This window comes from Argentina silus (genome assembly GCF_951799395.1).
Source record: "Argentina silus genome assembly, chromosome: 6".
NCBI lineage: Eukaryota > Metazoa > Chordata > Actinopteri > Argentiniformes > Argentinidae > Argentina > Argentina silus.
In genome coordinates, this window is record NC_139660.1 from 10,123,444 (window position 1) to 10,145,342 (window position 21,899).

General features: G+C 44.5%; 1 protein-coding gene across 4 annotated transcripts in view; it reads left to right on the forward strand.

Moving 5' to 3' along the window:
- ptprfa (protein tyrosine phosphatase receptor type Fa) overlaps positions 1-21,899 on the forward strand; it is a 117,221-nt gene that overhangs the window by 58,875 nt on the left and 36,447 nt on the right. For 2 of the 4 annotated variants that reach the window (XM_083671685.1, XM_083671687.1), the window contains exons 7-13: positions 4,528-4,797; positions 7,309-7,890; positions 8,401-8,534; positions 8,728-8,872; positions 11,091-11,396; positions 14,639-14,832; positions 21,386-21,412. In XM_083671685.1, coding sequence (XP_083527811.1) covers positions 4,528-4,797; positions 7,309-7,890; positions 8,401-8,534; positions 8,728-8,872; positions 11,091-11,396; positions 14,639-14,832; positions 21,386-21,412 — 1,658 coding nt within the window. The remainder of the gene's footprint in view (positions 1-4,527; positions 4,798-7,308; positions 7,891-8,400; positions 8,535-8,727; positions 8,873-11,090; positions 11,397-14,638; positions 14,833-21,385; positions 21,413-21,899) is intronic. The other 2 variants (XM_083671686.1, XM_083671688.1) reach the window with 1 other exon arrangement.

The following is a 21,899-nucleotide window of genomic DNA, read 5'->3' on the forward strand; positions in this document are numbered from 1 at the left end:
GTTTTCGCCATGTGTGGAGTATCTTGAAAGCCAACACTGGATGGGCTCACATGTCTGTGGTGCAACGTCATGGTTGTGCATTATTTCACAGCAACAGTGTGGTTTATCATTGTTTCTTCGCATTGTGCCTGAGGTCAGAGAGTAGATACTGTATAGGAATGTTGCATGAGCTTAAGAGATCAAGCCTATTTACAAACAAGTTCAAAATTCAATAAGTGCCTCTTTCCCCACCCTCAAACGCCTATTTAGAAGGGGATGTAGTGTTATCCTGGTTAACAGTGAAAAGCCTTTTGAGTTTTCAAGTATTTAATCTGGCTAAAGCAGCTTTGATTGTTTACTTTAGAATCAGCATTCAATGCGGGCTCCAGATTTAGTTCAGAGAACAATCAGGGCAGAAAACAGAGGAGACTGCAAAGGAGAATTATTTTTTTTAAAACATTTTTTTTTGTTAGAAGGACCGTATGTGTGTGTGTGTGTGTGTGTGTGTTGGGGGGGGGGGGGGGGGGGGGTCTGTGTGCGTGTGTGCCCGTTTTTGTCCATCTTTTCAAGCTTAAATGGCTGAGCTGAGAGGCTGTCTCTCTGTGGGGGAGGAAGATAAAGACTATCTCAACCCTCCTGCCAATTCCCAAACCAGCTACTGTATGCCATTTAAAAAAAATAAAAATGATTTACCTTCCAATAATCACAATATTGTGTTTAGTCATAAGAGAGCTATATTTACTCCTTTCTCCAGTTTCATCCCTAGATATTACAGTTTATTTCACTGACACAGCTTCCCTAAGAGAAATGGAGAGGGAGCTGTGCAGGAGATGTTGAAATCGATCTCTGTCTCCTCTTATTGCTGGTACTGAAGTTGTCTCTCTGCCCAATAGACCTTCTTTGTTCTAAATTATCCCTGCTCTTACTAGATGGAAGTGGTTGTTGTCAGGATTTGGTCTTCAGGCCTTTCCAGACATGATTTTCTTCACTAGCCTCACTAGTCATGTTCACAGAGGTCAGAATATTGGGAAAGCATGTAGTACTGTACAGTATGTGGTACTGTATACAATATTCTGTATATCAGTTCACTTTCATATCCGCTTTGTGTGTTATGTATCTTACAGAGTGCAAGAGTCCTATTCTATAAGCAGCTTACAAAATGGCTTCCCATGCATTCCCATGTCACTGTCTGTTCTCCACAAGCTTACATAGCCAAAGCTTTAGGAGGGACTGGAGCTGAGGCCAAAGCAGCTACAGTAGGCATCATAGAGAAGTTGTTGCTCTCATCTCACCTTGTGAGATGCTGCTAGACGAATACTTTTAGATCCAAGTAGAGAGAGCAACAAGAATGAAACTGGACCCTTTGGTTGGAACCATATCAATTGTTAATGTTGTTGTTTTATTTTGTTAAGTTGTTGTTGTGGTTGGTAGAATCCCTTTTTAATCAATGCAGTATGGTATATCAGGAGGCAAACTCAGTTTTGACATGCGTCCATCAGAAAAGCCTTCGAGTTGATCAGTAAAATGATACAGGGATAGGTTTTTATTGTTGACCATTTGTGTGATTCTTCCAGCATGGACCCATGATCATGGCTGCTAAAGTTAGTGTGATGTCGCTTGCTTTGCACCTGTGCTGATGCATGACCTGCTTGAGAATATGTCTGTGCAGAAATGATTGTGCCTACACTCCCCCACCCGTAAGCTCCAACCCCTACCTTTTCTTTATCAGGACTCAAATCCCCCTCCCTCCTATTCTTACCTCTCACTCTCTGTGGCATGCCAGTGAAGATAAGAGTGTGTGCATTGTAACTGCCAGCTTCTCGTCTGCTTCTTAAACTGCTAAACTGCTTCATGTGAAATCAATGACTAAACCCAGCGTCACTCCTACGACCAGGACCGTAATGTGTTCCACCCCTTGGGCGACCTTTTAGCAGCTTGTTTCATAGCTGATAACCCCTTGTCCTTTTCGAGTCAGTAAACAACAGCCATCACATTGTAATCATTCTCTATGTCCATGGGTAACATCATCTTTTAATGTACACAGTGACTAACGTGGTCGCTGCTGAGCGCTCCCCATGCTGCTCAGCACGTTGACACCCTGCAGGCTCTCCAATCTAACACATTTGTTCATTTCCTCTAACTCCTCCAAGCTGACCCACAGTCAGCCAATCATTGGCCTCAATTGGATTATGGAAAAACAGATGTACTTAACATCTCAGTGGTTACCTGACTTGAATCATAGTCACATTTTATATAATCACAAGGGCATACACAGTGGGTACACCTGCCACACTCTCTCTCACACACAGGTGTGCCTACACATCTGCACAGGTAGTCATACACATGCACACATCTCAGTTTATGCATAGGGTTCCTACTATTATGGACAGAAAATCTGTGGATCGACAACAAAAAGAATGGTAAACCGAGAATGTTTTTACATTCAGCAGAACTGAATTCATTGGCCCACATCATTTAAGGGAGGCTGCATTTTGTGAAAGAGAACTATTCAACACCTCCATGTTCTCACTGGCTAATGGAAATGTAATTTTGGCTGGCCATTTTCTTCATGTGTCTCAGTACTGGTTCCCTCCAGAAAACTCAGTTCTGCATGGAGGGCAGGAGGAGCTAGTAGTCGCATATCCCATACTGCATTCAAGTCACATAAAAACTGAGATGTTTGTTTAAAAAAAAAAAAAGTCCCCTGCCTGTTTCAAATCCAGTTTGGAGATACAGTATTGATGTAACTGCTGGCCAACCTGGGCCCTAGAATAACTGTTTATTGCTCTGCCTACACCATTTTGCTGTGGTAAGGAAATAACCAGGTAATTTCAAAGTCGTGATGATAAACAACGTTTTTAAGAGTTGTGATGTGAATATTGTTAGCTCTATTTCATCTTCAAACGCACACAGAAGTCTGCGCTCCTCTTACAGCTTCCCAAATTAAAACCATTCTTGGCATGCGTCTGCAACCCATGCATTTTCCCTGAGCAAAGAGAGATGAAAATGGAGCAGTTATTTATAGTTCACACTCTAGACAGTATCAGACGGCTGCTTACCAATGATTAGGAGTCCCAGTGATGTCTGAGAGGGGGATCATTTTGCAGTGGCTTAATGTGAGTTCTGCAGACCATCTGTGTGTGTTGGGAGATCTATTGAGAAATCAAATGTCAAGGCCTGGCTTTTGCTGTGCACCTGAACAAAGATTTACAGCCTCCATAGTGACAAAAATACAGTCATAAAATAACAGATTGGCATCCTTGATCTGATTTGGCAACTTGACTTTCAAAAGTATTCTGCTGAGATCACGCTGGAATGGTCTATAACTGTGGCCTACCCAGACTCCCACAGATCTAGACCCCCTCTCTCTCTCTATCCCCTCTCTTCTGTTTCTCTCTCTCCTTCCCTCTGCCACGTCATGTTCACAGGCGAGCCAGTCTCTGTGGGAACCCATCTTAATGCCAGCCATCTGCATATCAGAGCCTGATGGTTCTCGTCCTAGTAGACAATGCAGCTCTTGTCTGTTCAGAGTCTAAGCCTGGCATAGCCGCCCTGCCACAACGTTCTCTCAACATTACTATCTCTGCACAAAGCCCACACAAATACATTCTCATGATTGATTGTAACTAATTGAGTTCACACTTGAACTACTATATGTTAAGAAATCACATTCAGTTTCCTTACACAAAGTCCCCTCCCAAATTACAAAGCACTACCCTGCAATATTTAATTAAAGTTGTTGATGCATACAATAATACCGAAAAGCAAACTAAACTAAAAACTCTCTGTGGAACTCCAGACCTTCCAATATCTCCCAGTTTGACTAACACAGCAGATAGTCTTACCCTATTTTGGTTATACCAAGGGGAAACCCTGAGAAAAGCCTGTAAGCCACAATCTAAGCCCCTCGCGGCCAGAATATTCAGCTCTTCACTTAAATTATACTATGTGAGTCACATTTCGAGACCATTCTCAGCCAAGGCACCGTGTGAGTAGCGATGCCAGTGAGGTATGTATATTTATTGCATGCAAGGTAGCATTGCGCTAAATCAGATGCAATGAGGAGTACTCCCCAACACTTAAGGGGATTTCTAATGCATGGAGATGGTGGGAAAGCCTCCTCTATTCATTTCAGCAGAATGTGGTACTTTGACTTCGAATTTGAACAGCAGCATCTCATACACGAAGTGCATTCTAATCCCTCTACCCAATAAATAAACACTCCTGAGAAATCCAGCTTCATGCCTTGGGCATTGTCTTGCACATTTAACAGATTCTTTAATGGTGAGAGGAGGAGGCCATCTTTGACTGTTGTATGAAGCAGAGAGCTATTGGCATGTGCACTATGTAGCTTAAAGCATTGGGGTCTGTAGAAGACACCCTAATTGACTATTGCAGAATTATCAAAGAAGCCAGTTGCCCCTGAGAACAGGGGTGTACAGCGACAGCCATGCCTCCCCATGATCTTAGCATAGCCATCCAGTGTCTCCCCAACCCTCACCCCTACCCCTCCACAACTCCTCATGCTCCTTTGCTCTACCCCTGCAGTGCGCCGTGTCCCACCCCGTTTCTCCATCCCCCCCACCAACCATGAGGTCATGCCAGGGGGCAGCGTCAACCTCACCTGTGTGGCAGTAGGGGCACCAATGCCCTACGTCAAGTGGACGACGGGAGAGGTGGAGCTGACCAAGGAGGAGGAGATGCCAGTGGGCCGCAACGTCCTAGAGCTCACCAACATACGCCAATCTGCCAACTACACCTGCGTGGCCATCTCCTCTCTGGGCATGATTGAGACCACAGCACAGATCACTGTCAAAGGTGAGAGGTCTTTCCCTTGTCTTACAGAGAGTGTGTGGATGTGAGAGTGTGTGATGTGCCTTTGGAACAGGAGGTTAGCTAAGTTGAGTGACTGTCAAGTATCCCTCAATGAGGGTTCATATCTCCTCTGATATTTCCTAAAGATAATTAATGATATATAGAGATATGGTAGATATACAGATCTGTATCTCTATGTCATCAAATGCTTTATAGAAACAGGAGCTGTTGCTCAAAATTCACCAATATAAATGTTTGATACTGTATTATGACTTGTCTTGTGTATCTGTTCTCCTCAATAATGGTCTGTCTGTAAGCCGCAAAGAGAGACTGGGAAGGAGGTCATATTTACATGATAAATCCCAGAGACACAAGCTGACAGTGCAGTCATTAATGTCATTAATATTTCAGCATGTCTGAGACTTATCCGGAAAACTCAATGATGACAAAATAGCAAGCAAGCATCCACTATAAAGTGATCTTGCTTCCAGGAAAGGAAATAGCATTACGTAATATGCGCAGCACAAAACAATATACTTTTTAAAGACGCCTTATAGACAGTCATTCTGCATACAATTTGTAAAGACTCCATTCAACAACTATTTTAATTCACTGCTTGTTCATTATCAATGTGAAATGTTTGAAAAGAAGAGTGGTTTTGTTATATCTTCTTGCTCTGATGATAGTGAGTTGAATAGCCATGAAATATGGAAATCAATGAAGTCAGTAAATTTTTTGAGGTATTATTTGCACTTGCTGAAACACCACACACTGTATTATAATTTGCGATGCTTGAATACTTATCAGTCTTAGCAATCATTCATTCACTCATTTATTCTAGAGAATCCCACTAGGATTTTATGATAGATTGAGTTTTCGAGAGGGAGGTCTACGTCCAGTGTCTGAACAGAGACACTCCACAGTTAGCACTTTAGCGATGGAATCACATTAGGGAAAGCAGATGATGATCTATTTTCAAATCAGTAAGAGCTGAGCTCTCTCTTCAAATACTGCTGTTGGTGAAAAAGCTTCCCACATTATTCAGTAGCTTGTGTGCGATGCATGAAAACCCCTCACCTAACTTTTAACTTAACATACTGTAACTCAGCGGAATCGTTTGGGGATTCAGATGTTGTTCAAGGAAAGAAAAGCTGTTGTTGACTTTTCTGGATATGCCGCATGATAATACAGCAGATGTCAAGACAGGCACTGCAGAGGGTTGCTGAAAGCCTCAGGTTGCAATGGTTCATCCCTAATGGCCATCTGCGAGCATTCTCACTGTTTTACCCACCGCTGCCTCTTACATGGCCAGATCCATTTGGAGTCTGACAGCAGCACAATCATGTGCACAACACAAAAGTGATTTAGCATCATTTTACGCTACAATTTTATTGCAATGCATGCTCTTTCCATTTGGGTTGTGGAAATAGAAAATCTGTGAGCATGCACAACATTATCATTACCATGAGGCAAAGGAATGATAATCGTAATATTTGCTGAATGTGCACCAAACATACGTTTCCAACCGTACTGCCAGTGTAATATAAAATCCTCATGTTTTTTCTAAGATGCCACTTTACACTTCAAAAGGTTGTCAAATAGTTCCAAACATTGAAAGGAAAACAAGATAAATCAACCGTTAGAATATACAGACAATATATACTGTACATAATGACCTTGTATTGATTTTGATACTCCATTACCTTACCTATTCCGTACAGTATGGACAGTACATTGTTGTTTCAGATCAATAAGTGAAATGAAAATAGAATAGATTTATAGTGCCTTCGGAAAGTATTCAGACCCATTCACTTTTTCCACAGTTATAGACTTGGATTAAATTTTAAAAATCTGCCATCAATCCACACACAATACCCCAGAATGACAAAGCAAAAACAGGTTTTTAGAAATGTCAGTAAATTTGTCATATACAGAAATATACAGTTTTCACTTTGTCATTCTGGGGTATTGTGTGTGGATTGATGGCAAATTATTTTAATTTAATCCATTTTAAATAGAATCTATAACACAACAAAATGTGGAAAAAGTGAAGGGGTCTCAATACTTTCCAAAGACACTGTATTACTCAATTTATCTTGAACAGAAGACTCCCACAGAAAATGTTGCCTTAGAGTCTAAGGCAACATTTCCTCCTAAGGCTTAGACGAAGGAAAGAAAAAGCTTTCTACTGAGAGTGGGAGAGTGAATGATGAATATGCGCTCTACCTGTTAATAGCGAGAGTGTGTTTCATGCTGGGTGAGAGACACTTTGCTTTGTGAGATAATGAACATGACTGGCCTTCCCCCTCCAGTGTCAGGTGAGGTGCTGAGAGAGACAGCCTCTTGAATAGTGATAAAATGTGTTGCTTGTCTCTCTCCATTCAGTGGCGCAGTGCTGAGCCTGCATGAGAGAGAAAGCACGTCTGCCCATGCAGGCCATGTGTTAGGAAGGCTTTGAGATATACAGTAAGTGCATCTGTGACCTGTGTGTTTCTCTCCTGTGTTTGACCACAGCCCTGCCCAAGCCCCCCACGTCGCTCATCGTCACGGAGACCACCGCCACCAGCGTCACATTGACGTGGGACTCAGGTAACCCTGAGCCTGTATCGTACTATGTGATCCAGTACCGGGCCAAGGTGTCTGAGAACAGCTTCCAGGAAGTCGATGGTGTTGCCACCACGCGCTACAGCATTGGGGGCCTCAGCCCTTACTCTGAGTATGAGTTCCGTGTCATGGCAGTCAACAACATCGGGCGTGGCCCTCCCAGCAGCACTGTAGATACTCGCACCAGTGAACAGGCACCCTCCTCCCCCCCGTTGGCTATCCAGGCCCGCATGCTGAGCGCCAGCACCATGCTGGTGCAGTGGGAGCCGCCCGAGGAGCCCAACGGGCAAATCAGAGGGTACAGGGTGTACTATAGCTCTGAGATGGACACCCCACTCAGCACCTGGCAGAAACACAACACAGACAACAGCCGCCTAACCACCATCTCAGGCCTGACCACTGATATCACCTACAGTCTCCGTGTGCTGGGGTTCACCTCCGTAGGGGACGGACCTCCCTCTGACGTGCTGCAGGTCAAGACTCAGCAGGGAGGTGAGTGTATACCCTTTTGAGACAAGGACACTCCTTAGGGCACTTAGTGTGTATAGGTTTATTTGAGCGGTTTAACTGTTCGCCTATGTACAGTTTTTACACCAATAGTCTCACCAACAGAAGTTTCTAATAGTTTCTAACCACTCATATCTTCTTTACTGAATGTCCAAGTACAAAATGTTTTTGTTTCCCAGTCTGATGACACCTCTGAGAGGAGAAACGATGACGGAGAAATTCCCCAGAATGTTTTGTTGTTCAGAATTCCTCTTTTAAATGTCTCTCCTCTAGATTTACTATCGCTTCTAAAGGAGCCACCTGAGAAAGTATATTTGTGAAAGTGCTATCTCAGTGCTATTACAGAGTGATGCGTTTGAAAGCACAGCCCATCCCACAGTGTCTCATGGCATGTCTGTTTCGTTCCACTTGGAATCCTTCGTTCCAGTTGGAATTCTGATGTGCTCGGAGAACAGTGTTTCAGTAAATGTCCTTTCTCTATCTCCCTGCCTGCAGTCCCAGCCCAGCCGACCAGTTTTGAAGCCGAGGCAGAGTTGGACACGCGCATCATGCTGTCCTGGCTTTGGCCAGTCCAGGACACCATCACCAAGTACGAGCTCATGTACTGGGAGAGTAACTCTGGGAGTAAGGTAAATGGTTTTGTTGTCCTTGTGTCTTTGCTTTCCAAATGGCATTATTTAAGATGTTGCCATATAGGACCCAAGATGGAAATCCTAGTTTGTGTTCCTTTTTGTGTGGAACTGTGAATTACAGTATGTGTATTACTTTCAATCTCATTGTTCTGTACCTAGCATGGACACTTATGAGGTACTTTCTTCACAGCTCCATATCGTCTTCACCCCAGCGGGATCTTATGCTGTCGAGGGCCTGAAGCCAGACACACTCTACATGTTCTCTCTGGCCGCCCGCTCTGAGATGGGCCTGGGGGTGTTCACTCAACCCATAGAGGCCAGGACTGCCCAGTCTAGTAAGTACTCTACTGTACTCTCAGCCCCTACCTCTCCTCCATACAGTATTAGCTGGAGCTAGCCTAAATGTCTCTTTATAAGGGAATGTATTCTCAGTTGTGGCACTAGTAGCTGTTCAGTCGATTCTTCTGCACCTTGCAAGAAATTGGAGTCCTCCCATTGAGGTGGGCAGAAGGTACAGTATGTCATACCGACAGAACTGTATCTGTTGTTTGTTTTATGTTTTATGAGCTTTTGTTTTTCTGTGTTTTGAAAGCATGGTACAGATGATGATATCATTTTGGAGAAGCACTTAACCCCAACTTTGGGGTTGCCTTTACACCTGTGTCGTAATGCTGTACAACATTCTATTAACATGATATTATATAGTCATAAGCTTGTCATTTGGAGACCAGAGCAGTGGAAAGCATTTTCAAGTACCTCCTTTGTTGTGGAAGCCCACACCACCAACCCATCTGAAAGTCAAAACGTTGTACGTTCACACTCTAGCACAGTTACATGCCCTCATCCGTCGTCAGTGGATAACAAATCATTGCCCACTGGCCATTGCATATTTTAACAAATAGCCTAATAAACCCATTGAGTTACATTCAGCTGAATACATACTGTATGGAATACTGTATGATGCAGGACTGAGCAAAAAACAAACAGACTGTTCCGCATCAGGCCACGGTTAGATTGTAAATGTCATGATCATTGTCATTGTTGTTTGTAATGAAACATGGCGTTGTAATGTATGTCTTCATGTATGGCTCAAGCTTCACCGGCACAGTCATTGTCACCATACTGAGTGTATAATAGTACAGAACAGCTCCCCCTCAATCAGATTTTTTTGCACATAACAAGCCTGCGTCTCTGCTGTTGTCACTGCCTCCGCAGCTCACTAGGAGATATAGAGTTGAGTCTGAAATATTTATGACGGCTCCCAAAAGGAATCAGTGCTTATTCAGAGCCATTTGTTTTACTTGTCAGCCGTGAAACCCTCTGTGCAAGTAGGGGTTTGGTTCCCATAGGAACAGTGGCCCCTAGAACCTGGCTCTGTGTTATTCTAGTCCCTTATCTGCTGACAGCCTTAGTCACCACGTCAAGAAAGGTGCTAACACAGCAGAGGTTCCAGCAGTGTGCCTTTCTTTCTCTCTCTCTCTCTCTCTCTCTCTCTCTCTCTCTCTCTCTCTTTCCCTCTGTCAGTTGCTGTCTCCCCCCACCTATCTCACTCTCTCACTCTCTTCCTTATCGCTTCTCTGAATCTCTCTTTCACTCTTTCACTCATTATGTTTCAATAACTTTCACTTTTCTCCTTTCACCTCCTTCATTACATTTCAATATATATATTTTCGCTCTATCCCGCTGGCTTTCGAACCACTCTCGCAATTGTATCTGACTGGCTATCTCCTGCCTCGACTCAACTATTCAGTCTTTTTTTCTCTCTCAGTGTATCTGTCCATGTCTTTATTTCTCTTCTTTTAAATATGCCTTTTTGGTATTTTTCTCAACCCTGCTCCTATTTGAAACTTATCTGCTGCAATCTGTCTCCCACACATGGCCTCTTTCCCTCTGATCTACTCCCACATGGATATACCCATAAAGGCTTGACTAAACGCAAGGGAATTCCACTGCTTTTGTATATCTCTATCTGTATTTGAACTTTGTTCACTCTATCCATTTGCGCCTCAGAATTCTATAAGAATGGCCTATCAAGGACAAGCCTAACACCTAACATTGCTCATATCTAAAGTATACTGTGTGCTCCTTCACTGCTCTGGTTGCCAGAATCACAAGCAGGCATGCTAAAAGTCTTCCTCCACAGTGCTCTCTCTGTACCCCTCACCCACCTTATTCATACTGTGTTGTGATTTTCTATACAGTTTATTTGTTGTTGTTTTTTTATTTGTATTTGTTTATTTAGTGGATTTCGCTATTTTCATTTCTATCATGTACCTATTTTACATTTGAGTACTTTGTTTGACTTCTGGACTGTGGAGTAAAATGGGGGACAGAAAGCTGAGGAAATAGAATAGAAACACACCTCTGAGAAAAAACACCATGTAAGCCTCTGACAACAAATAAATGACATGTTTGCATAGACACACACACATTTACCACGTTTGTTTAGTTTAGAATGAATTATTTATTGAGCTCCTCCCAGTCCAGAAGGCCTGTGCCCTCTCCCCCATCCCTCCTGCTTGACCCCCTGCCTCTGCCCCCCCCTCCCCAAAGCCCCCTCAGCCCCACCCCAGAAGGTGCACCTGCTTAGCCTCAGCTCTACCAGCATCAAGGTGAGTTGGGTGGCGCCCCCTGTTGCCAGTCAGCATGGAGACATTGTGCTCTACTCGCTGGCTTACCAAGCAGCCACGGGGGAGGATGTGGAGCGTCATGAGGTGACTGACATCGGGGCAGACGAGTCCAGCTACGTTCTGATGGGTCTGGAGAAGTGGACAGAGTATCAGGTGTGGGTGAAGGCACACACAGACGTAGGGCCAGGCCCAGATAGCCCTGCAGCCCGCATCAGAACTAAGGAGGATGGTACGTTCCTGGTCTGGCCGGGCCCTCAATGGGCCTCTATGGCACTAGTCCACCCTGGCACCAGGCCTTCTCTGCTGCTGCTGCTGCTGCTGCTACTACTGCTCCTACTGCTCTACCTAATGGCCTGCCTCTCTCTGGCCTCTCCTCTCTGCCTGCCCTCCTGTCTGTCTCTCAGCTTGCTGTCATTTCTCTAACCCACTGGGCTGCTGAAGCGGAGGTGTCTGGAGTGCCTGAGTGGGAATGTGACAGGCTCCGTCTCCTCACACAGATAACAGGCCTGAGACTCTGACTAAATGGCCTGTGTGAGTCATCCCAGAAGGATGGACTGGCCTGGCTGCCACGCTGAGCACGCTCTGTTTATTACTGCCTGAGAGTAACGCCACCCCAGCGTAGCACAGTCCAGCGCCTCTGGCTCTAAGACACCATTAAACTAAATCCTTACAAGGGCTCCGCCTTTTTTTGTGAAGACTCAATCCGCCACATTGTAACCTTGAGAGCAATGGGCTCTTTTGCTGAGCCACTCGAGAAAATCAAAGTATCAACGGATAAGTCCTGGAGACTTTTAGGGGGGTTTAAAGACCATGGCAGCACAGTGTGGAGCCCACTTCCTCTTCACTGATAAAGCCCTCTCTCTCTCTCTCTCTCTCTCTCTCTCTCTCTCTCTCTCTCTCTCTCTCTCTCTCTCTCTCTCCCTCTCTCTCTCTCTTCAGCGTGGCTTCAGCCGCCGTGACCACTAACAAATGAACTCTGTCTGTGCCCTTGACAGCTTCCTGCCTCCCTATTTTCCCTTTCCTCTTAATTATGTTAGGCTTCCCATTGTCGGTATTAATTGATTCCCTGGTGCCTTTATTGTGTTTGAATTGTGTTAGTCTATATTCTGGGCACGAGACCTATCTTCGAGAGGGGATATGACATGTAGGGGGGACGGGGATTGTGGTTACTCTCTCCCTTTATGTGTGCATTCGAGGACAATAAGGCCTCTCTCTCTCTCTCTCTCTCTCTCTGTCTCTCTCTCTCTCTCTCTCTATCCCTAGAGACAGCCAAAAGCATTGTTTTAGTTATAAGCTCATAGCTTCCTCTCCCACTCACTCAGCACCACTAAACCTAAACTTCACTACGTCATCTCTCTCTCTCTCTCTCTCTCTCTCTCTCTCTCTCTCTCTCCCTCGCCCTCACCCTCTCTCTCTTCCTCTCCCTCTCCCTCTCCCTCTCCCTCTCCCTCTCTCTCTCCTTGCTCTACACACCTACTGAATTCTAATCTCACACTCTTTTCATCTCTTTCCGTCTCTCTGCGCCCCGTTTGACTTTGAGCTCTCCTTGCTCCCTGGGTTTCTCCAGCATCTGTCCGTTCTCTGCACACAAAGTGCAGCAGCATCCTCTGCGGTATCCCCATTCATGCTTTCACCAGTAATCCGCCCAGCATCCCCACAGCACCCACAGATCTGCGGTTTCCTATCGCCGCCACCTTCTGTTTTTCTCTGTGACACTGTGGTTAGGGTGCGCTTAACCTTGGTGAGATCAGGCTTTCCTAGTTCGGAAAGCTTGGGGAAATATACAAAGGTATTATCTAGCTACAAAGGGTAAATCTAGCTACAAAGGGGTGGAAACCTGTTTGAAATAAGTGACGCCTCGCAACACATCAAACCAATCAAATACCTTGCTTGGGCAAAGACGTTGCGAGGTGTCACTCACCAAAGGTATGGCTCACAATTAATTTATTTGAAGAAACTGAAATGAAGCCAATCTCTCAGCCTATAATTATTGAAATTCTGCTTCTAGCCCAGAGCTGAAGTGTGTCCTTGATGGTGTGAGACAGCGCTGTCTGTCAGCTGTGCTGTGGGTTATGTGAGCCTAATCTGCTCTACCTGGCCACCCTCTGATCTCTCCTCTTCTATATGTCTGATTTACAACAAACTGGGATGAGTGCCTTCCCCCAACTCACTGGGGCTATAAATTCCCATTTTCTTACAGATCTTTATAAAATTACTGCTAAATCACTTTCCCGCTGCCCTGAGCTGACAAGCACATGATGTGTGCTTGATTGCCTACACGCCAGGGATTCTGGGAAAAGTGCATTAGCAACTTCAGTCAAGTGGGCTTGAGTACAGGGAGGTTACCAGAAACAGAGAACCCAGCATGAACCCGCTCTATCTTTGCACTGCGGTTTCCATGGAGACTCTATGGGAGTGAGTGGGAGCTCTCTGATGGGACGCAGACCAGGAGGGAAAGAGAGAGAGAGAGAGAGAGAGAGAGAGATGGAGATGGAGAGATGGAGATGGAGAGATGGAGACAATCACTGGCTGCGGTGTGAGTCCCGAGCCAGTTCAGCCCTAACACTAAAAGATGATAGTATATGTTTAAAAATAAAAACAAAACAGGCTTGAGATCTTCTAGGGTTTAAATGAAGAGGGCTGGGGTTTAAATTGTCCATGCTGAGATGTTTCTTCACCCTACCAGCCTAAACCCAGCATGGACAATTTAAACCCCAGCCCTCTTCATTTAAACCCTAGAAGACCAACTTCAAAGACCACATCATTGTGTGTATGTGTGTGTGTATACTTGCTCGGATCCCTGCGTTTGTTCGTCTCCCATTTTACACAGGCTGAGGCTTTGTGTTTATCTGTTAATACAAGAGCCATATTGACTTTATGCTCTGAAGGCCAAGGCTGGATTCCAGAAGCTTGCAGATATATTCGGTTAAATGATTCAAATGGACACAAGCGCAAAGTGCTGACACCTCTGGTGTGGGTGTTACTGTATATGTGGTGGATATCTGGGAATTAATCTCTTAATGCAAGGCGTTTTAACCTTTGCCACTTCCTTTCCTCTGGTTTCTATTGACTATCATTAACATCCCTGCTATACTTTCACTCACTTTTATTGAAGTCAAATTTTTATTCATTTGGAACTCCCCTGGTAGCTGACTAAGCATCCTACCTAGAGATACCCATAAGCCTGTTCCAGTAGCATTGCCACAAAGTATAATGCATGGGCACTTAACCCAGCTCCCAAAAATACCTGGAGGACAAGATGAGAAGCTTTGATTTACATAACCTTGAAAGGTAGCCTGCAACCTCTTAATATCTCAATAGGCTTGTTGCGTTGGGGTGTTTTCAGATGAAATTTGGATGCCTTTGGATGTAGATATAACACTACCTAGTCAGGCCTAGTCTCCCTCCATGATACATGTCTGTCAGAGCCTACTCCTAACTTCTGCTCCCCCTCCCCCCACCCCCTCTCAGTGCCCGGTGCCCCTCCCAGAAAAGTGGAGGTGGATGCCCTGAACTCCACAGCTCTGCGTGTGATGTGGAAACCCCCTCTCTCAGTGAAGCAGCATGGGCAGATCAGAGGGTACCAGGTGGTCTACTCACGACTGGAGAATGGGGAGCCACGCGGCCAGCCAATCATCATGGACGTGTCCCTACCGGAGGCCCAGGTACTGTCCTGCTGTTAATCCACATTCACTCAACTCACACAGTCCCACATACTGTATACAGTGGTATGTCCCAACGTACCCCAGCTAGTCCCAGTGGATTCCCGTTATAATGTCCCAGACACCTGACACAGTTGTTCATCAGACTGGGGACTTGGGGACATGGGAGTTTTTCAGTGGCAATCATTGTGGTTGGGTTACATTTGTCATTTACTGCATGTGTTTGAAAAAGGTCTATGTGTGTCTATGTGTATGTTCCTTTAAAAAAAACAATGTGAGCAAATTCACATCTGCATACTGCTCATCAGTGGAAAATAATAGAAATGGAAGGAAAAACAATAACTGTGTGCATTTCTGATTTTATATTTAGATATGAATGTGGTGGCCATTTTATATAGATGATAATGCTTAACTCACTGCCTTGTTATTCCATGAAAGTAATTCATTCATTCATTCATTCATTCATTCATTTATTCATATTGTTGCTGTTTTTTTCAGCCCCAATTGCAGGAACCGTAAATGAGAAGAATGAAAAGAGTAGACTTAATCCTGAATAGGAATGCATCTACAGCGCAGTACGAGTAGTCATATTGTTGTGGAAAAAGGAGAGATGAAGGTTTTTATTGGGTGTGAGCAAGGTAGGAATCCTTATCCTGGTATTAGCTTGTGGGAGCATGCCTTCCTTTTCTCTCAAGCACAGTGTCAGGCCCTCCTCCAGGTCTCTCAGCTTATCTGTGCTAGCATGCCATGCCATTCTACTGAGCAGGCTGGGAGATAGCTCTAGGCCTGACACGGCATGAAGGTGTGATGTCCCAGTAGACAATCCCCTAGACAACATGTCTGATCAGCTGTATAGCGGTCATGGACATTTATTTCACTTTCATGTATTCTGGGCACCTTAAACACTGCTGTTTAGCCACACCTGCACCATAGATAAGGATTTAAAGAATGGGTCACCCTTTGCAGTTGACCATTCAGGGATGAATTTAATGTTTTCTGTGACCTTGACATCAGTCAACCAAAGACTTCTCAGCTTGGTGGTCCTGCTGATGGCTGTCTCTGGCCTGCGCAACTTCCTCGCCACGCTGAAAGGTCATGAAACTTATCATGCGGTCTGCGGCCGTTCGTTCCAGTCATTTCAGATTGTTGTTTTTTTCCTCTTGTGGAGATTTCCTCACCTCCGATTTCTTCCTTCATGAGGTGCATTCCTGTCTTATCTGTACATGTGAGCAGGCTTGATAAAGGCCTCCACATCTCAAAAAACATGTACAACTCTCTCTGTCTCACTCTCTCTCTCTCTGTCTTTCTCACACACACACACACACACACACACACACACACACACACACACACACACACACACACACACACACACACACACACACACACACATCGAGCCCTGTGAACTGATTTGTATTTCCAAGAACTGTCTTGAAGCCTCATCTGTGATAAGTTTACACTCTCCCCCTGGCAGTAATGGGGACGTGTCTCAACATGCACGTTCATGCAGCGACCCCTGAGACACTCAAGCTGCAGGCACACACACACACACACACACACACACATACACACACACACACACACACACACACACACACACACACACACACACACATACACACACACACACACACACACACACACACACACACACACACACACACTTTCACACCTCTCACAACTCATATTGACCCATCACACCAAGTTGCTGCAACGTTTTCTGATGTTTCCCTCTTACCTTCCTTAGTTTTCTCAATATTTATTGTTAATGTTTCTTAATGTCTCTTGCCAAGCTGCTGGAGTGTTTTCAGATTAGAATCAATAAGTACTCTGCAGTTAACTTGTTCTCGGTTTAAAAGGCCAAAAAGGTGGTTGACTGCTCCTCTGCCATACATATGGTGTGGTGTGTTTGGAGGGAGTAGAGGGGGATAGAGAGTAAGACTCTGAGGATGAGAATCTGCCTGGATTTAGCTGAGTAGTTGGCTCTCTGTCATATATACTTCACACTATTCCTTTGATGGATTGATTCAGTCCCTGGTGTGGTGCTGAATCATTTTAAGTGGACTGTTTTGCCAAACTAAGATCGTTATGCCAGTGCACCCACTCATGCCACGGCCGGCTGTGCCTATGTTTATGGCCCCTGCGTCCTTGTCAGTCAGATGAAAAGTGGCTCCCGACTCTGGATTCTGATGAAGTCTTGGGACTAAATCTGTTTGAAAGAGGCCATCACCATTCCCTCGCTTGTGTTACCAATGTTACCGAAGCCAAGGACAAGAGAACAGCATTTCAGAGAAACTTACACATTACCCTAAGCTGTGATCACTGTTCACCATGTTTTCTTCAACAAAGGCACCTTAAAATCCCCCAGACATTTTACTGTGGCTGGGCTTGGTAGCAGCAGCAAGATTGGATTACTGCCTTTTGTCACGCTTATGACAAAAGGCTTAATAAATTCAGTCATATCAAATTATTGGCCGTGGAGGTTACCGACACTGAGGAACATAAAGTCTTAATTGCCTGCCAACTCCCCGTCTGTGCTTTACGAGCCCTTAACCATAACATTTATACCTGAGTCTCCTCCCTCTCTGCTCATGAACAAACACAACACTGTTGTTTTTCCACAAGCATACTTGCACTTTGAGGATTTTAGTGAGGCTTATTTTTGGACACATGGAGGATCCTACCAGGTCCTTCTCATTCCTCCCCATTCCCTGGTGTTGATGCCTGTGAAGCGTGAGGCTTGTCTGATCTGATAAGGGAGCCCTGTCAAATGCTGATCATTGTCTCCTCGAGCCCAGGGAAACATACGCTTCCTAAGACCGAAGTCTCTGAGAGAGGCAGGGGGAGTGGGAGATAGAGAGGGGGAGATAGAGTGAGTGTGAGAGGGAAGAAGGGCAGAGGGGAAAGGGAGACAGAGGGGAGGGCAAAGAAACAAGAGAGGGAGGGAGGATTTCACTGTGTGTGTGGGTGGTAAGGAGCGATTATCTGCAAACAACCTTGGTACTTGAAGCCCACACTTTGGCATAATTTACTGCAAACAGAAAAGAGTAGCTCTCAGTATTTTGGGGAAGTTGTGCCTGCACAGTGTGATGTCATTGGTGGTAGTAGTCTACAATCTTGCATGATACTTACTTACCACATTGAACGTACGTTGTCGGTGTCTTCCGAGATCATTGCCTGAAGATGTTCTCTAAACACTCACTTGGAAGCTCCAGTGCTCGTTAACACGGCTACTTCTTACAACAAGATGTTCTTCTTCCATCTAACCCATATCCCAAAGGTACTTCCTCAGTCATGTTCAAAGGTAGCTTGTGGGCTTTCTTATATATATATTTTTAGCAGCCATATTATGTAAAACAAGGCAAGACATACAGTATACTGCTGCATGCATGATGGAGATGTATTGCAGCAGCCTAATCACTAGAAAGCGAAATGTTCCGATAAGGATATGGTAGGTATTCCAATAAGGAGTGGTAGCCATGCTGCTAGAAGACAGGTAATGGGACACACTTCATTAAAAGAGAGAGAGAGAGATGTAGTGGCACTGAGTCGCAGTCAAGTGCCAGGCAGTCATTTGATCGCACAAAATGATGAGACGCATTGCACACAGGAAATTCTATTACGAACTGATAGACATACCGATTCTGTAATGAGATGGGGGTTGTGTCAGTGTGGGTGTTGCGCTCAATGTGTTAGAAGTATCTGCTGCTGTAGACTTAAAAGGAAGTTTTCAGCTAAGGTCATTCTTTCTCTGTTGGAATGCCAGGCTCTATAGACTACTCTATAGACTACTCTATAGACTACTCTATAGACTACTCTATTTTCATCCATTTGTAGAGGAAAAAGCTCATCCATCTGCTTTTAGCCCACACTATTAGCATCAGGAAGAGGAGGTTTCATCTCTTTCTAATTCAGTGTCAGAGGCCTTCTCTGTTTTACAAGGACTGATTAAGTAAAGAAGAGTTGTACTTCTCGAAAGGGAGTTTTGCATTGATTCTTGGAGACCTTTTACACCCATGTGCTTGTCTCTGTCTCACTGTGCTAAAGGTTGCTGGTGAATTATTAGCACTACGAGTAACATCTGCCGAAATAATTCATCATGACAGAGCATCTCCAAGGCATTCTCCTGCTGAAATAAACACGCCTGCTGAATTAATTCCCCTCGATTGGTTTCTCTATAAGTCAGGAAAGGCAAGTTATGCCAAGGCAACTTTACATGACATAAAAGCAATATCTAGTTCTTTGTTATTTGAATCAAAGCAGTTGCTCCAAAAGGGCACTTATAGTATTGACGTCATTTAGAATACAGTAATTGCAAAACGGGATTGCATATAGCGTGGTCTGGTTTCATTGTCCATTATGACCAGTGTTGACATCATTGTGGTGAACATGTGGATGTCTGGCTGGAGCACACATGCAGCAACACACTGTCTTTTTAACATGCACAGCCAGCCACACATACTACATGCACAGACACACACTCACAGACACACAGTCTATTAGCCCCTAAGCACTGTGTAGCAGGTCTTCCACTCGCTGATTCACTTAACACAGGGGTCAGGCAGACTAAAATGACATTGATGAGTTCAGAGTTGGGCCCTCCGGGGTGTAAAAGGCCTGGTCTTACACAGACACAGGACACTGCTGTGACTGGCAGCTACTCCAAGGCCGTAGGGTTATCTGGAGTTCAGTACCAGCACAACTTCTCTGTAGAAAAATAGTCACAACCGACGTTCAATCAAAAGCTTTCCACTGAAATCAACGTCTCTTAAATGAACATTCTTCTTCTTCTTTTTCACAGTTCACTGTGTAGGCAGTATGTGTCAAGCTTTACCTGAACCTTCCACTGTGTTTACTTCATCTTGGTTTTATTGAATTTGATGTCAAGTCTTTTTATGGTTCTGAAGATGAACATTTGTTTTGTTTGATAGAATAGCCTCCAGATATAACATCTCTGACACATACATTTAAGTGTTCTGCTTCAGGAATTCTCTTAAAACCGTTGCCACTGTATTCTTATAGCCACATAATGTAATGGCAAAATAAGTTGGCCTAACTCTTTATTTTCATAATCTCAATAATAGTTGTTGTCTCTCTGTAATACATTCTCTTCCAGGACACTGAGACTGCTTGTCTGTTTTGGGGGTATTTGTCATTATAATCTAATAATCCAGTGAAACTTCAGCATGTGGCCCATAGTCACACAGCAGTTTCTTTATGAAATAGAGACAGTTGCCCAGGCTGGTTTTATTTCCCCCATTGTTTTTGGTGTGATGTATCTTTCCTTAATTTAATGCACAACCTGAACTTTCAATTGAGAGTAGCTGATTTTCGGCTCACCATTTGCAGCCACCTTGTTTATGATAACAGCATTTTTAAGAACCTGAAGAAGCATGCCCCTTTGTCTTTTATTTTCCATTAGTCAGCAAGGCCGTGGACCGGAATACAAATGCCTTGTGTCTCTGAATCAATTCTGTTGTGGCACCTGCTACGTGCTAGGGGTTTAAGAGAGGCACACCAAATCGAACATCCATTGGCCTTACTCAGTAGAGAAATAGCTCTTCCTGGCTGGGTCTGGGAGGCAGGGTGGGGGCTGGAGGTGTGGTTAGAGGGCTGCCGCTGGCTTTATTTGAAAGGGAAGTGTGAATGAAGGGAATAGGTGCAGGTACCTACAGGCGAAAAAGAAAAATGTAATCCCCAGACTCGTTGCTGAATAAGCAAAAGGCTCTAACCTCTGAAGGTGAAATTTTTATCTTAACTCAGTGACAGACACATTACAGCAGCACAGGAGAGCTAAATCACCAGTGTCTATGTGTGTCACACTCCATTTTCTCTCCTTCCTTCCTTCCTTCCTTCCTTCCTCTCTGTCTGTCTGTCTGTCTGTCTGCCTGTCTGTCTCTCTCTCTCTCTCTCTCTCTCTCTCTCTCTCTCTCTCCCCCACCCTCTGACTTTGTTATCTCTTTCCTTACCTCTCATTCTTCCTCTCTCTCCCCCATCCCTATAAGGCATGATATGGAATAACAAGGCAGTAGATGTAAGGCCCAAATGTAGGCCACCCAAGTTCTAAGGTTTATGAAGTTGTTTTCTATCAAGAGCTAGGTTGTTTCAAAAAAGAACCTCCCTAATGTTGGATTCATGTTGCAGGTGAGTTGGAGTGTACTTGGGGTGTAATGCAGTACCACAAGAGTCAATGCTTCACGATTGCGATTTATTCTTGTCTTGCCTTGATGTTTGTAGTATCAACTCGGATTCACCCTCAGGACATGAGCTGTGATGCACAGCTCATGTCACCAGGCGGCGCTGTGGAGAGCTGTCACATGCATCCAGGACTGCATGTTAACCCTTTACCTCCTACCAGCTTCCTCTCTCCCTAACAGTCACTAATCATCTGAAGCAGACACGCATGCTGCTGTAGCTAGATTCTACTAGTGCCTGTAGAATCAACCTTTTCCTACACAGAAAAAAAAATCTTTCACAAAGTGAAAAATCTTTTTTTTTTCTTTGTCCTGTTCATGACTCCTCTCTCCCTCCCCCTGTCTGTTCCCTTCTTCATCAGTGGAACGATGAGGATTCGACGGATTACGTGAGTAGCTGCAGTGTGTGCTGGGTGCAGTGTGTCCAGTGGGCCCATGGGGAGTGTGTGCTCTATCCTCTACCAATTTCTCTATGTGGGGACTAACATTTCCTTAACCTCAAGCATTGAAACCAGAGATGCTCTACTGTAACTGAATATAACTGAGGAGAGCAAGTACTTTGTGAAATTCTTGTTTTCATCCAGTCTTATTTTCATCCTGCCCCCCCCCCTGCTACTGCCTACTGTATGCAGGGCTATATATTATAGACTTGAGACAAGTCTTTAGAAGCCATGCTCTATTCCTCTCTCTCCACTCTCCCCAGGTCATAAGACAGTCAGTTTCATTACAACAGGGCCCTGTCAGAATCCAACAAAGTTTTCCACTCCTCAGAACACAGGAGAAAAAGTTCTCATGTGCATTTTCTCCTCCTTTTCCAATCTGTTTGGGCTCCTTACAGAGTGTGTGTGGGGGGGGGGGGGTGTTGGAGGGTCTGGG